This window comes from Copadichromis virginalis, linkage group LG18 (genome assembly GCF_057382275.1).
Source record: "Copadichromis virginalis isolate Kocher_CV1m ecotype Utaka linkage group LG18, C_Virginalis_male_GT1.1, whole genome shotgun sequence".
Classification (NCBI taxonomy): Eukaryota; Metazoa; Chordata; class Actinopteri; order Cichliformes; family Cichlidae; genus Copadichromis; species Copadichromis virginalis.
Genome location: NC_140635.1, coordinates 29,589,287 through 29,606,402, shown reverse-complemented (window position 1 = coordinate 29,606,402; position 17,116 = coordinate 29,589,287). Strand labels below are relative to the sequence as shown.

Sequence of the window (17,116 nt, the reverse complement as noted above, 5' to 3'; positions counted from 1 at the left end):
AAAATGACTGGAAAATGTTGTCTACATTATTGAGACATGCAGAAATTCAGATAATAGGATCAGAATTTAATGTAAACAACATTAAGGCATGGATCCATCCTGCCATGTGTAATAAGCTCAGGCTGGTGATATAATGTGTGGAGGATATACAATGTACAATGTGTACCACATAAAATCTATAGACTTCAAGTCAGTGTTGATTTTACACACACTCCAGCCACTTTATGAGGAACAAGTTACTAGTACCAGGTTGGACCACCTTGCCTTCAAACACTTTTAATTCTTTATGGCATTGATTCAACAAGGAAACATTCCTCTGATATATATAACCACATATATATCAGTTTTGTGACATGGCACATTATCTTGCTGGAAGCAGCTATTGGAAACTGGGTACACTATGGTCATAAAGGGATGGACCAACATCTATGCAGAATATATAGTCACTTACTTCTCCTGTCTTCACCATTCTAATTCTTGATTTGAACTTTAGCAGCCCGTCTTTGCCATGTTGTTGCCATGTGATTGGCTGATTTGACATTTGTGTTACAATCAGCTGGGTAGGTGTACTTACTCTACACGTAGGAGACTGCAAATAGATAGACAGTGTTCTGAATCTGTTAACTGGGTATAATTCTGTCAATTCTTGGGAGTAATAGCCATACATAGTATTGAAAACTACAATTTGAATATGGCCATTACGTATTTAAATGTAGGTTTTGCAAATGTATGTAACAGCTGCAGTGGAGCAGTGTATACAACTTGAGTAAACCTTAAGTGTGCTGACACGGCATAAAGCGAACAATCCTTTAGTTTCACCTTAGTTACAGTTTTATTCACTGACCTCTTCAGTGTTCACACATACGTTATAAACTGTATGATCATTCCTGATTACAAGCAAACGCTCTTTATTACATTACCCAACAACACCTCTTCAAAATCAGATTCTGAGCCAGAGCATTACTCTTTCTCTGCTTTTTTGGGTCAGCTTTTTTACAGGAGTGAGGAGAAAGAGCAGAACTTCCCCAGATTAAAGACCAGCACCCAGCGAATGCTTAAGCCTTTATTTACTGTATAATTTTTGCTTTCCTTCACAGTTTTACTGTGTTCACAGTCTTTTGCAGCTAGTACAGTGTCTCCTATAATACACACAAAGTAATTGTGATACATGTTATACATTAATTACGTCACGCAGTCATCATATATTTTTTTAAATTGAGTTTATTCCCTTTAAAGATGCACTTTGGGATTCATTCCCTTGATCACACTGGACTAAATTCTCATTACAGACACAATGAGAATTAGATTTCCTAAAATAAAACTAGAAAATGCACATTAGGCCCTGAACACATATAAGAAGTCAAGGAGAAAAAGCATATTTTCACCTCTAATTAGGTATGTTGACAGAGGTCAGCTTCAGTGTTCTGGATAGATTTAAGCAGAAAGGTCTGACTCTTGCGGTTCAAACTGCTGGTTTGAGAGAAACTTAGGTCTGTTAACTTAAAAAATGTAAATAAACTGCAAATGAAGGCACCACTTTATCACTCCGCTCTGTTCAGTGCTTACTACTAACTCAGAGATGCTTTAGCCTGATGATTTTAGATTTAAAGCAGCAGATTTAAAATCAGAAATTGTGTTTATGTGTGTGTGTAATGACTTTTGAAAGAGCCCTGAATGTGGTGACATGACAGCAGTTCAGTATGTTCAGGTAAAAAAAAATTTAAATAATGAGCTCCGTGTGCTAAAAAGATAATATAGCTGGGTTAAAGATTAACAGTCACTGTATGAGTCGGCGCTGCAGCTCTTTTGTTTTTCAGACCTTCACCATCAAGCTCAAAATGACAGACTTTGGAGAGATTCTAAGGAACATTGGGGAATTTGGATTATTCCAGAAGATCACTCTAATTGCACTTTGCTTTCCAAACTTTGTTCAGACTTTTCTCTTTGCCAGTTTTGTTTTCATCCAATCAGATCCAGACAGACACTGCAGCACAGACTGGATCCTCAGTGCTGCTCCTAACCTGACCTCAGAGGAGCAGCTCAACCTGACCGTGCCTCGGGAGGAGGATGGGACCTTCAGCAAGTGTGAGATGTTTGTCCCAGTGAGCTGGGACATTGATACTATCAGAGAGTACAGACTCAATGAGACCACAGGGTGCCAGGATGGATGGGTGTATGGGAACATGCTCTACAAAGCCACCATAGTCACTGATGTAAGTGAAATTTGTTGTTCAGTAGATCTCTCACCTCCATGAAACATTACATTAATTATTTTTTTTGTTTTATTATTGTTATTGTTATTATTATTATATTTATTTGTTTTCACAGTTTGATCTAGTGTGTGGCCAGGCCAGCTTGGTGGAAGTGATTCAAGCAGTATTCATGGCTGGAGTTCTTGTTGGTTCCCTCATGTTTGGACCTTTTGCTGAATCGTAAGTGTGCTCCTTGCAGTAGTTCATGGTTCCTTTTGCACCGAAATACAGAAATATGGCAGCTTTTTACGGAAAGGCAAGCGAATACAGTCCCTCCACTCCAATACACACACACATGAAAACATCTTCCTCCATTATTTTGCAACTTCACAAGCTCAGTCATATCAGATTAAAAAATATTGTTTGCACTAACAGTCTACACTGTACATAAACATCTTCATCTTTCTGCACTCCTTCCTGGCTGAAAAATTGTAAAATATTAATACTTCTACAGTTAAATAAATAAATATCTGCTATATTACCAAAAATAATTTACCATTAGCTGAAAAAGATGAGTGACTGAGAAATGTTTCAAACCATTCCTTTAGGAAAAGAAGCAAATCTTGAAAATACCTCTATACACATAAACCTTTATTACTGTATAATTGTGCATAAAATATTACAAGTCAAAACAATTATTCATATTTATTCTGCAGAAAACTGCATTAAATGGATGAGTTCAAAAACACAGGCCTTTTCAAAAAAGTATATTAAAATTTCCACGCTCTGTATTCTCTACATCACACAGAGTGTAAATTGTAATTGACCTCAAAGCAGTAAAAGCAGAGCCAGCAGCAGCTTGCCTCCCATGCTGGTTTTTCATCAGGTTACTGTCAGACCAGCTGTTTGCACACGTGCATAGCACCAGAAACCATAGCACATCTTACCAAGCTGAGGTCATTGTTAATGGAAGCCAGACGCAGCTGTAAAGCAGAGAGAGCCACAGTTTCTATGAGCAGTAAACAAGCAGAGCTTTCAGTGACAATAGGCAACTGCAGCCACAAGAGGCAAACAGTTGAGGAGCTTTATGACAAGCACTGTCATAAAGCTCCATGCATCCATCATGTCTGAGATGAAAAGTGAGTGACTGCTTTACTTTGGTACATTTTATTTATGTCTATTTTTAGGACAAGCAGAGCTTGCCTTGGTTGTCCTGACAGTGCATCACTGCTATAATTTTACACTGAATGAATAACTTTTGTCTGTTAACACATTCACAAAACAAATGTCTCTTTTAATTTGTTAGGTTTGATACCTTAGCAACAGCTTATCAAATAAATATTTTCACTAACTTCAAAAATAAATACTAATTTTGAGTCATATGCTTTGATTTGCGAATCTAATAAACCTGTATTTTTTTCCCAATGAAACACAGAAAATATATTAAATTAATGCTATTTTAAGGAAAATATTTGCTCATTTTGCATTTGACTGCAACAACACATTTGAAAAACTTATTTTCGGCATTGCACAGAGATATCTCCAGATTCTCTGAATCTTACATTCTGACTATGAGCTGACAGTTACCAAATAAATATTATAATGTTTCTATAACATGAATGTTCCACAATTGTGTTGGATTAGACTTAGAATGGAATCTATTATGTGTATTTCATAAATCAATAAATAATTTAAGTATGTACTCTATTGCCTTATGTTAATACTTTAATGCAGTCCGTTAAAATGCCGCTTCCCTGCATATATACCAAAACTGCACATGCAATCATGTAAATAAGTTTGAGGGGACTCTGTGCAGTTCTGTGTGCGCCCGATGATTCAGCAGCCTGCAGAACCATCTTGAGGAGATAACTTGAAGAAACGTCTGTGTAGGTTTCCAGCCATCCAGCTCATAGTAACATAGTAATCATAGTGACCTTTATCTTAGTGACCTATTTATTTTTATTGTGGCTGGGTTTAAAGTGCACTGGGATGCACTGGGATGCACTGAGATGTCGTGCTTATAGAAGGTTCTCAAGAAGTGCACATCCCAGTGTCCTTCAGACCCATGCACACACTCAGACAAAAACTGGTTCATTCCAAGGACAAAACTCCCAAACCCAAACTAAACAACATAGTGTGTGCTGTGCAGTGCAGCAAGGAGTGCTCAGACCTCTACACAGGAAAAACCACAGAGCCGCTTGACAAACCCATGGCACAACATAGAAGAGCCACCTCTACTGGACGAGACTGAGCTGTACATCTGCATCTAAAGGACCAAGACACATGGTTTGAAAGAGGAGTGAAAGAAGCCACCTATGTCCACTGTGAATGACCATCTTTGAACAGAGGGGGTGGCTTACTGCACCAATTCTCTGCTAGCTACAATCCAGTTTTGAGATCCCTTCCCAGGTGCCTTAATGCCAACTCTAATCTTGCGTCAGTTGATCTCAATAGGTCACATGATAGGATGAGGCAAGGTCTCACATGGTTTCATCCAAAACCTCTGCTGATAATGACACCACACTCTTTTTTACACCTCAGCTCATTTGCTGAGGCACGTGATCAATAATGGGTCAACGACCCCCTTAATTGACAACTCCCACTAAGGCCTAAAATCTGGGACTCTCCACCATTCGCTCTTAGAACTGAAGAAGAGAGGTCAAACATCAGGTTGAGGTCTGGACTGGGCCATTGCAGCACCTTGATTCTTTTCTTTTTCAGTCATTCTGTTGTAGATTTGCTTCTGTGCTTGGGATCATTGTTGTGTTGCATGACTATTTCAGCCAAGCTTTAGCTGTTGGACAGCTGTTGCCCTCCCGTTTGACTCAAGAATGCTTTGGTATGGAGAAAGATTCATGGTTGTATCAACGATTGCAAGATGGCCAAATGCTGTGGCTACAAAACAATCATCGTCACTCCTCCACCGCTGTGCTTGACAGTTCGTACGAGGTGTTTGTGCATGTGTGCTGTGTTTTTGTTTTGTTTTGTTTTGTTTTGTTTTTTTTTTGGGGGGGGGGGGGGTAGACAGTAGACAGGATAGACCGTTATGAAGCGCCTTGAGGCGACTTTTGTTGTGGTTTGGCGCTATATAAATAAAATTGAATTGAATTGAATTGAACGGGAAAGAGAGAAGGGGAAAAGGGGAAGACATGCAGCAAGGTCACCCTCAAAGGTCACACTCAAACCCAGGCTGCTGTATTTTTAGCCATAAGACAACCAGTGTGCTAAACTGCCTCCTGTTTCAAAGGTCTTGTAGTTTTATTCAAATATAACTTTGCAAATATAAGAAGCTTATCTCTTAGCTCTGGTTCCCTACCATAGTGGTTTTATTTCTTCATTCAGCTGCCCCTGTCAAGCAGTGTAAGTAATTTAATGTTGTGTTCTGTGTGTTTTATGTGTAATTTATTAGTTTGTTTTTATATGTTGCATATTTGTGTTGTTTGCATGCTTTTATTCTAGTCACTCATGACCCTCTCCAATTAAAGGAATGTCTTGTACCTCTATAGGCCAGTAAAAAACTCGAGATATGGCCAGTACAGCGAGAGACTCCAACATGACTGCACAGAGTCCCATAAAAAACTATTTTTACATGATTGCATTACTGTTATCTCTGTAATGATGCTACATTAACCAGCAGCTCTTGTGATTTAGTGTGCTTAGTATCATAACAGAAGCTAATGTATCTCTGTGTGTTTGTCTTGGTGTTTCAGGTTCGGCCGCAAACGAGCAACTCAGATTCCAGCAGTTCTGTTGTCTGTATTCACCGTGACAACAGCTCTCTGTCCCAACGTCTACTTATATTTAGTATCTCTGTTTCTGGTGGGATTTGGAGCTGGAGGATATCGAGTCAACAGCATCATACTATGTATGAAGAGTACACTAACTTTGCACAAACTTTGCAACTAACAATCGTTGTAACTGTAAAATAATCTGCCACTTGTTCTCTCAATAGCTAAGATGATGTTCTTGTAATGTTTTAGAGGTCCAGCAAGGCTGTACTGATCTGATATTTTCCAAATTTTTTCCAATTTTCCAATTTTCTCAAATTTTCCATTTACACTTTCTACTTCCACCTCTTCCCATTTATTATTTTTATTGTTACTTTTATCTTACTGTTGCCTTTGTGACCGTTTTACATATTTACATTTACATACGAGACAAAAGATGTACTCTGCTGGCTCTCGGAGGAGGCGGACGCACTTTTTCTCCTCTCCCTTATCTTCCCTGCTTAGTTCTTATGTCCTTGTCTAGTCTCGTGTTTTTTGTATTACTTTCCCTGGTAAACTGGTCTCTGAATGCTATTGACACCCTTTTCTCAACGAGAAGTCTGGGCTCGGGAGAGCCTGAGTGCCCTGGAGGGACTTTCCCCGCTGGATACACGATGGACGGGTGGCAGACATGGAGGGTCATGTGCCTGGCGGGACTGTCAATCAAGGACGCTGAAGATATCTACGTATTCGGAACCATGATAACAGGGTTCTTGCTGATCGGAGCTGGCTTATCAGAGAATTAAGAAAGCGGAACTGGCTGTTCAAACCCCCCCAAGGCTGCCCGCTGGGATTGAAATGATGGGACGAGGCGCAACTTCTCAGAATGGGCTCACTGACTGCAGCATGGATAAGATCTTGGAGAAGCTTGTGGCTGCCGTGAATACTCAGAACAACACCTCTGAGTAGAAGTTGGATTACATCTTGGAACAGCTGACTGCAGTCGTGAGTTTTCAGAATCTGCTCTTTGAGCAAAAGAATGACAGGACCAGGGAACTGAAGGTTAATAACATCATGGAGAAACTCGCGGCTATCCAACGGGAGATTGAGAGACCAGTGTCGGAGTGTTAAAGAACAGCTTGAAATTCTCATGAGTTGTTGCAAATGAAAAATTACCATCATAATCCGGCTACCCCTTCGGCGCCAGCTGTGGGCTCAAGGCTGAAGCTGAACAAAAACTCCCTGATAACGACTGTGTTGAGTCTGTTCCTTCTCATTCCATGCAAGGCCACCTGGGTTGGCTGGAAGGCTGTTTACTTAGCCTGGCAGGGCGAAGGACACTGTCTCAGCTGAACTATGGACACGCACACATACATATACTGATACTGATAAGCACTCACTGACGCATCACCCTCCCTACCCGGATCCAACGCCACCTCCAACGCTTACCTCCCCTCTGATGTGGACATCGGGTCAGCTGGAGGCGCAGTCGAAGATTGCAGCGGTCCCAGATCAGATGTACACACTGGAACACTTTCCCATGTTGCTTGTCTGTGTTTATTGTGCTATGGTGTGTTGATATCTGTGCATTCCTGCAATATCCTTTTGTGTTACACCTTTCGATGTTTTTTTCCTCGCTACCTAGCCTGACCTGTCTCCCCAATGTGATGTTTGTGTATTGTATGTACGGTCAGCAAGGTCTGTCATCTCGGTTGTGGGCAAAAGACCTGCAACTGACAAATAAAGGCTATCTCATCTCATCATCATCTCATCATCATAATCAGTTTCTAAACATAAAGGACAAAGACACATTTATGTAATTTTGTGTCCACCTTTCTACAGGGGGTTTTGTCTTCAACTAAACACATACTTGAGAAACTCTTGGGTTGTTGTTGGTTGGTTTGGGTCATTATCCATTCACACTGAGATGTTCTGTCTGATTAGGTATAAAACAGTAATAGAAAAATATATGTACAGTCAGCCGAGATATTCATAGCAGCTGATGTGCAATGTTTTTACTTATTTTTGTTGTTATGTATTTATTTTGTTCCATTTGAGCTGAGGTCTTAATCTAAAATAAACAAACAATTAACATATTTTCCTTATTGCAGCCACTGAATGGATTGGGACGTCCAAAAGATCATGGGGAGCTTGTGTGACTCAGCTGTTTAGTGCAATTGGAGAGTGCGTCCTCGCTGGTATGATCTATGGCATCCGAAACTGGAGACTGGCTCAGCTGATCACAGCAGTTCCGCTTGCAGTGCTTATTATCTACATATGGTGTGTATTTCACTCTATTTATTGAGTTATTTATACATTTCAAAATGTCTGTTTGTTTGAAGTTCAATTTTCTTCCTATCAGGTTTATTCCAGAGTCAGCCAGGTGGCTGTTAAGCAGAGGCAGAAAAGAAGAAGCCAAACAGCTCATTGTCAAAGCAGCAGCCATTAACAAACACCCTGTGTCAGAGTCTCTTCTGGACAAGGTAGTGAATCACATTCATCAGGGAAGTTTTCAAGAACATCGATGGCACCTGTAAAATACCTCAAAATAAGTGTGTTATATTCAGAGATGGGCAGTAACGGGTTACTGTAATCTGATTACTTTTTCAAGCAATAAGTAAAGAAAGGGATTTCTATTGCAAAAAAAAGTAATTCGATTTCTGTTACTTTCCCGTAAGCACGCTGCGTTACTAAACAGTGATTTTATTTGTGAGAGTGTCTCACGACATTGACGTGCGAGCGTACGACGTCCGTTGCAGCAACAGACATGTGTAGATCAACAATGCGAGCTAGAGTACGACCGTGCAGCGTTTAAAGCGTGGATGTCCTGACATTACTTTTAGCTTCATTCCATAAAAAATGACAAAAACATTAGCGACCACTGTTCACTCTGCGTGGGAAGACAACTTCTTTCTACAGCGAAAAATTAAACTTCAAATCTGTGCAAGCACCGAGCACCCTGCCACAGGAGTGTGAAATTCACAGAGAAATCCCCAGATCCCCCCACTGACATGACCGCTGCAGCACTGGCCAAACCTCCACCGGCCCCACTCCTGCTAAACAGGTGACAATCGATTTAAGAACGACAGGACTTAGTGCTGCCGAACCTTTGACTTTATTTATTTCTTGCTGTTTTTTATTTGCATCTATTTGAAAGAGTAAGTGTAAACACAAACAGTTATTTCATTTTACATGCTGGAATATGCAGAAAATAGGTTTAAAAGTTAAACAATTTATTCAAATCAAAGACTGTTGCATATAATTTAATTTTTGCTTGATGCAATGTGCATAAAGTTAAAAGATTAAAACTAATAAAACAAGTTTTAAAAAGAGAATTTTTTCATTTGATTCCATTTTTTATGATGGATTATGCAGAAAAAGTAGAACAGGGCCGAAAGGTCTATTGCTTTATAATGTATTGAGGTTGTGTATCATGTTTTTAACAAGTAACTAAGTAATAGAGTAACTAATTACTTTTGAAAATAAGTAATCAGCAAAGTAACGGAATTACTTTCTTGGAGAAGTAGTCAGTAATTAGTAACTAATTACTATTTTCAAGTAAATTGACCAACACTGGTTAGATTTGGTACCATGCCTGGTATTCTTTTAATTATTTTTCAATAAAGTTTGCACAGGCTTTCTTATAATGGACTTTTATGCCATTTTCATCAAGATGGCAATAACCTCTGACTACTAAAGAGTCAGTCCTCCACTATTACTCATGCAAATGGTGGTGGTGGTGTGTCTAAAGGTTTTTAAGCTCTGCCTCTGCCCCTCCACCCAGTGACATTAAACTGTCCCTGGTGTTTTTTGCGTAATGTTGCTAATCAAATAAACAAATTGAGTAAGGAAAGTAGAGTCATGAATAGAGAAGACATTATGTTCATTATTCAACATATTAAGGACAAGAGATATGGATTTAGGCAACACAGTGACTCTGTATGTTCTGCCTGTGTCTGTTTGACTTCCTCCCACAGTCTAAAGACATGCATGTTAGGGTAATTGCTCACTCTAAATTTGCAGAAGGTGTAAACGGTGTTGATGTCGATGGGTTAGGCCTAGAGTGGTGACCTGATCAATGTGTATTTGGTTTTTTTTGTGCTAAATTTGCTAAAAGAAATTCTACCTTGATTCAAAGTAATACCACTGGAGGCATAACAAATCTCCATTATTAAAATGGTGTTACGATAAACATTATGTCTCCCACAGATTGAAGTGAATAACTCTGTGAATAACGAAGGAATAAAAATCATCTTCAAATCATCACTGCTGACCAGATATTTCTTTATTATAATACTGTCATGGTAAGTTCAACATCTATAGTGAGGTTAATACATTAAAGGGAAATATTTCAATGCAAAAACATGTCGCTGTTTTTAAATCGTAAGATTTTGACTTTTGAATTTGATGTTTTGATGATTAAATGGCCATTCATAAATGTGTTATAAATGGTTCATGATACAGGACTTTTGTGTCTGATTAAATGTGTTTCTCTTCTCTTTTAAAGGTTTTCCGTGAACCTTTCCATCTACAGTTTGTACTTAGACATGGAAAGCTTTGGTTTGAGCATCTTTGTAACCCAACTCCTTTATGGTGTTTTTGAAGTACCATCTGTTTTACTCTCCATGTGGCTGCTGGATATTTTTGGGAGGAAAATATTATTCATAGCAACCCTTCTGATCGGAGGAGTCTCTTCCATACTTATCCTCGCTGTTCCTGATAGTAAAAGCTTAGTTATATCACAAAATACATTTTATTTTTGTCTGATTATCATGTTTACGTTCACTTTTATTAATTATTTATTTCATTATGTCAGGTTACGCCATTTCTGTCACATCTTTAGCTGTTGCGTCTCGTTTTTTCTTGATATGGGCTGGCTCTGTTTGTATGGTCTTTATGCAGGAGTTGTTTCCAACATCGGTTAGGTAAGCAGTCACAGTTTTTATTCATGTTTGTGAACAACTTGTGTGAAAAGAACGCTGAAAAAAAAAGACCAACTTAGTGAGTATACCTTTTGTCCTCCTGTTTCAGACAAACAGCCACATCTTTAGGATCCATATCAGCAAGATTAGGTGGATTACTGGCTCCACTGCTGAACTTGTTGGCCATGTACCACTCGGTCATACCCATCACAGTCTTCAGCTGCCTTACGTTGATAGGTGGATTTCTCGGCTTCTTGCTTCCCGAAACCAAAAGAAAAGAGCTTCCTGAGACGACTGAAGAGGCTGAGCGCAATGGGTATCAGTGTTTAACTACTGCAGCATTTCAAACATGTTATTTTGTCAATGATCGTTTCTTCATCTGTTTCTGTTTTATGTCTTTCAGACAAGTTAGTCCCACAAGAAGAACAACTACCAGTCCACATTCATATTCAACCAAGATGTAGATGTTTTTGTACGGATTTCATCTTTACAAATATGTGATGTATTTAAATGAACCACAACCTCAGTCATCATGTTCTATAGACGTCCCTGGTTCTGGACTCAGGGTCTGAAGATACATCTGAGGAGACCGCAGTCTTAATAAGTTATCATTTTGTTAACACTTTAGTTTTTAGACAGTGTAACTTTGGCTAACTTTCTGCAGTACAAAGAACCAAGTGTAATAATAAGTGATTAAATAAACACTGTTTCCATCACCTTGAAAAAATTAAACACTATTCCCACTACTTGTTTCCCATTAACTGCTGCAGCATCACATTCTGAAAGCAACCCTGCTGTTATTCTATCATGTGTTTAACTTTGTGAAGGTGAATCTTAATCCAAACTATGATCTTTTCATAAATGTCACCAAGTAGTTTGTGTGCATAATTATAATTATAATAATCATTCTCAGCATTAGAAACTATTTTGGGTGATTATTTTGAAATATTGTGCAAACACATGACCAGTGAAAAGACCTGAAGGAGCAACAATCACTCATTGCTCACTACATGATGGGAAGGTCCCAGCAACCTAGCCCTTCTGCATCATAGCTAAGTGAAGGCTCAGTGTCACCTGATCCAGCCTTAACTATGAGCTGCATCAAAAAGGAATGTTTTAATGCTAAGTAGAGAGGGTGTGTGTCTGCTGAATGCAAACTGGGAGCTGGTTCCACAGAATAGCGGCCTGAAAGCTAAAGGCACTGCCTCCCATTCTGCTTTATGTCCTAGGAGCCACAAGTAGGCCAGTAGTATGAGGGCAAAGTGCTCTATTGGGATGGTGTGGTAGTATGAGGTCTTTAAGATTACTTAAGACCGATTCTCTAGTCCCTGTCAGTACTCTCACTGCTCACTGCAGCACTTTGTTTCCCGAAGCCAACTGATGGCTTTTTAGGAGACCCTGATAACTTACTGATGTAAGTTACTTCTAGTCCAGCCTAGAAGTAATAAATTAATGAACTAGTTTTTCATCATTACTCTTAAAGAGGATCTTTCTAATTTTAGAGGTATTGCACAAATCACTGCATTACTGCAGTTTAAACTAATTGGTGTGTGTAATCTGGATTCATGGATATGTAAAGCTGGTATCATTGGCATAATAATGAAAATGTAAATTATGTCTTCTAATAATACTTCCTAAGTGAAACATGTATAATATAAACAGAACTGCACAGAATCCTGTGGAACTCCATAATGCGAGGAAGAATTTGAGATTTTAAAAAAAAACGTTGGAGATTAGCCTATAATTATCTAAGACAGCTGGGGCACGTGATGCGTTTTTAAGCAACGGTTTAATTAATGACACCCTCAACGCCATTGGGATGAGGGTGGGCCATGTCATATCATTCACAAAAATACAGGTAATTTTTTTTTTTTGATATCATGATATTTCATGGTGTAAACACATCACCCCATCACACAGTGGATTACAGTCACGTGGGTCATGCAGCATGAAGTTATTAAAGTTGTTAAGGTGAAGAAAACGTTATGGCTGAAGATTTAATTCACAAAAGCGCAGCTCTTCAGTGTTGTTTAATTATTTTGGATACAAACGAGGAGCTACAGAACAAACTACAATAATATGTAAGGAGTGCACGAAGGCTATAATATCTAAAGGGGAAATCCCTCTAATTTATTTCACAATCTCAAGCATCAACACCTGATTCTAGTAAAGAGCCAGGCAATCAAAGAATGAGCAGTCAGCGAAACTGTATCATTACTGCGTGGTCAGTAGAATCAGAAACACCACCACAAGCTTCAAGATCAGCTGAAGACAACCTGGGCCAAAGCGCAAAGTTGCCAAAGAAGACCCTTGGAAGCTTTTTTAAGAGGGTAGCAGCAAGGACTGGGACCATCTCCAAGGGACAGGCAGAGTTAAAAACGACCTAGATTGTCCCCCAGCAGATGGTGACAATGATCCCCTCAAATGGTGGAAAGTGCACGAGGTTAACTGTCCTCAGGTCAGTCATTTGGCAAAAAAGTACTTGTGCATCCAAGCCACAAAGTGCAGCCTCTGATAGGTTGTTCAGCACAGAAGAGAACATTGTCACCTGTAATAGGCCTGCTCAGTTACAGTTTTTTCTGAATGCCTAAACACTAACTGTGATTCCTGTAGCACAATCTCTAAAACTATTCAGACTTATAGCAAAACCACTCACTGAGTTTGCAAAACTAAAAGCACAAAAACTGCTTTGCACTCAGTTTGCAATTTTGTAACACACACTTTGCAAAACTGTAGGCACAATTCACTGCACAACACTCAATTACCAAATTTCCAACACACTCCTAGCAAAAGTATACACATGTATGGCTATCATTAACACTAATTTGCCAACTGTCTGGCACACTTTCACATGTGAAAACTTTTTTAGATAATCAGTTCACTTTGCAATCAGCCTAAGCACTATAATACAGGTAAGCTGTGTGTGCGGAGTACAATGGAGCGAGCAGAAAGAGTGAGAAGTAGAGGAGGCCGAGGAAGAGAACGTGGAGGTGAAGAAGTAGGATGAAGAGGACGACAAGGACAAGGAGGAGCAAGAGGAAGATGAGGAAGGGGGAGAGGAAGGGTAGGAAGAGTAAGAAATAGAATTGCTGATGACATCAGAGCTACAATAGTGGACCATGTAATCAACCGTGGAATGACCCTGAGGGTAGCTGGCCAACGGGTCCAGCCTAACTCGAGCCGCTACACTGTAGCAAGTACCATAAGGACATCTTGAAATGAGAATCGGTTAGTACAGTCACTTCGCACAAAGATTTGTAGCACTGCCATATGCCAATGAGAAACACACCAATACCATTGATGTAAAAATACTGAAATTGTTACTTTACAGAATTGCTAGATGACCAGATGCTGGGGGCAGAGGAAGCATGTTCACTGCAGACCAAGTAACCCATATAGTCATTATGGCGATTGCAAATAATCCTATACTTGGAAATAAACACTTGTGTTTGTTTTGATGTGTTTGAATAAACACCAGTACTTGAAGTTTGGATCCCTCTATGCTTATGGATCTATGACAGAAGTATGAGCTCAAACTGACATAGCCTACCTTGTGCACAGAGAAAGCAAAGGCCAGATGTGTTTTGTATTCATACCATCAGTGTGCAGTTGGCGCATTGTGTGCTTAGTAGATGATGGCTTGTGTGTACTGTTTGATACGGAAACACCATTTTTATGAAGGTGTGAAGAGTTAATCTAGCTGTGTTTGCTTTTGCAAGAGAACTACAATGTTTTGATGATTGGGTGACAGGTTTTCTTATTTGTGTGAAGAGTTTTGCAAAATTAGCCAATAGTTACAAAAAATGTGCTTAAGCAATCAGAAAAAACTGTAAAAGCAACTTATTTTTTTGTTTGATTGTTTATGCTCAAAAGATTTGAGAATTATTCATTTTATTTTTCTAAACGGCACTTTTTTGTGGTGGATTTTATTTTATTCTTTTAGTATTTATGTTTTATACAAACTTTTTCAATCCAAAGAACAGAGGGAGAATTTTTATTTTTATACTTTAAGACTGAATACATTAAAGTTACCTGTGTAATTTAGCTATGTTTTTCTTTTTATAGAATATAAAAATATACCTGTTATGTTTAATTTGTCAAATTAATAACTTTTTCTGTATTTTGTCATATCGTCAAATTTATCGTTATCATGAGAATACTCTGAAATATCGTGATATTATGTTTGGGCCATATCATCCATCCCTAATGTCATATCTAGCCCATTTGCCAATGTGTCTTAACAAGAAGCTGAGTAAGCGTACATAATAAAGTGGTCATTGAGTGTTTATGTTCTGCATATTGTGCAAGACTGAAACAAGAGGGATTTCTGAACCTTTTAATTGGGTATAAATCAGTCACATTTTTGTGAATATATCCACACAAACCGTAGAAACACCTCCATTAGAAACACATCCATTACACATTTAAATGTCTGTTTTGCAAATGTATTCCTGGATAAACTGAGAATGTTTATAGCTGCTATTGAGTAATGTATACAACTGGAGTTTATACCTTGAGTGTGCTAACACTGCGAAAAGCAAACAATCCTTTAGTTTTTCCTTAGTTACATTTTTACTCATTAATCCCTTTACTGTTCAGGCATAAATTATAAACTATATGATCTTTCTTGATTGCAGGCAAACATTGTTACATCATCTCTTTTGACTTGCAGTATTACTTGTCTCTCTTTCTCTGCTTTTTTGTGTCAGCTATTTTGATTACACACCACTAAGAGACTTAGCTCTGTTTACTGCTTATTGCCGACTCAGATATTCTGCAGCCTAATGAACTTAAATATTTACAGCAGCAGACTTAAAATCAACAATAGGTTGGGTTTGTGTGTGTGTGTGTGTGTGTGTGTGTGTGTGTGTGTGTGTGTGTGTGTGTGTGTGTGTGTGTGTGTGTGTGTGTGTGTGTGATGACTTTTGAAACAGCACTAAAAGAAATGATCAGATTGTAAGCATATAGATAAGTGATAAGAGTTTTTACACAGTTGTATAAAGGATATACGAATGTGCTGACATGACAGCAGTTCAGTACCTTCAAGTAAGAACAATTAAAATAAAGGGTCTTGTGTGCTAAAAAGATAATATAGCTGGGTTAAAGATTACAGTTTTTTCTGATTGCTTAAGCACATTTTTTGTAACTATTGGCTAATTTTGCAAAACTCTACACACAAATAAGAAAACCTGTCACCCAATCATCAAAACATTGTAGTTCTCTTGTAAAAGCAAACACAGCTAGATTAACTCTTCACACCTTCATAAAAATGGTGTTTCCGTATCAAACAGTACACACAAGCCATCATCTACTAAGCACACAATGCGCCAACTGCACACTGATGGTATGAATATAAAACACATCTGGCTTTTGCTTTCTCTGTGCACAAGGTAGGCTATGTCAGTTTGAGCTCATACTTCTGTCATAGATCCATAAGCATAGAGGGATCCAAACTTCAAGTACTGGTGTTTATTCAAACACATCAAAACAAACACAAGTGTTCATTTCCAAGTATAGGATTATTTGCAATCGCCATAATGACTATATGGGTTACTTGGTCTGCAGTGAACATGCTTCCTCTGCCCCCAGCATCTGGTCATCTAGCAATTCTGTAAAGTAACAATTTCAGTATTTTTACATCAATGGTATTGGTGTGTTTCTCATTGGCATATGGCAGTGCTACAAATCTTTGTGCGAAGTGACTGTACTAACCGATTCTCATTTCAAGATGTCCTTATGGTGCTTGCTACAGTGTAGCGGCTCGAGTTAGGCTGGACCCGTTGGCCAGCTACCCTCAGGGTCATTCCACGGTTGATTACATGGTCCACTATTGTAGCTCTGATGTCATCAGCAATTCTATTTCTTACTCTTCCTACCCTTCCTCTCCCCCCCCTCCTCATCTTCCTCTCCCCCCTCCTCATCTTCCTCTTGCTCCTCCTTGTCCTTGTCGTCCTCTTCATCCTACTTCTTCACCTCCACGTCCTCTTCCTCGGCCTCCTCTACTTCTCACTCTTTCTGCTCCCTCCATTGTACTCCGCACACACAGCTTACCTGTATTATAGTGCTTAGGCTGATTGCAAAGTGAACTAATTATCTAAAAAAGTTTTCACATGTGAAAGTGTGCCAGACAGTTGGCAAATTAGTGTTAATGATAGCCATACATGTGTATACTTTTGCTAGGAGTGTGTTGGAAATTTGGTAATTGAGTGTTGTGCAGTGAATTGTGCCTACAGTTTTGCAAAGTGTGTGTTACAAAATTGCAAACTGAGTGCAAAGCAGTTTTTGTGCTTTTAGT

The 17,116-nt window shown here is 38.9% G+C and overlaps 1 protein-coding gene across 1 annotated transcript; it reads left to right on the top strand.

Moving 5' to 3' along the window:
• The first annotated feature begins 1,784 nt into the window (after nt 1-1,784).
• LOC146688244 (solute carrier family 22 member 13-like) lies at nt 1,785-11,567 on the top strand. Its single transcript, XM_085439680.1, has 10 exons — nt 1,785-2,213; nt 2,329-2,432; nt 5,903-6,057; nt 8,011-8,179; nt 8,262-8,382; nt 10,109-10,203; nt 10,407-10,621; nt 10,716-10,824; nt 10,931-11,137; nt 11,225-11,567. Exons 1-10 carry the CDS (start codon nt 1,785-1,787, stop codon nt 11,283-11,285), a joined length of 1,665 nt encoding a protein of 554 aa, XP_085295806.1. The 3' UTR covers nt 11,286-11,567.
• Nucleotides 11,568-17,116: the final 5,549 nt, after the last annotated feature.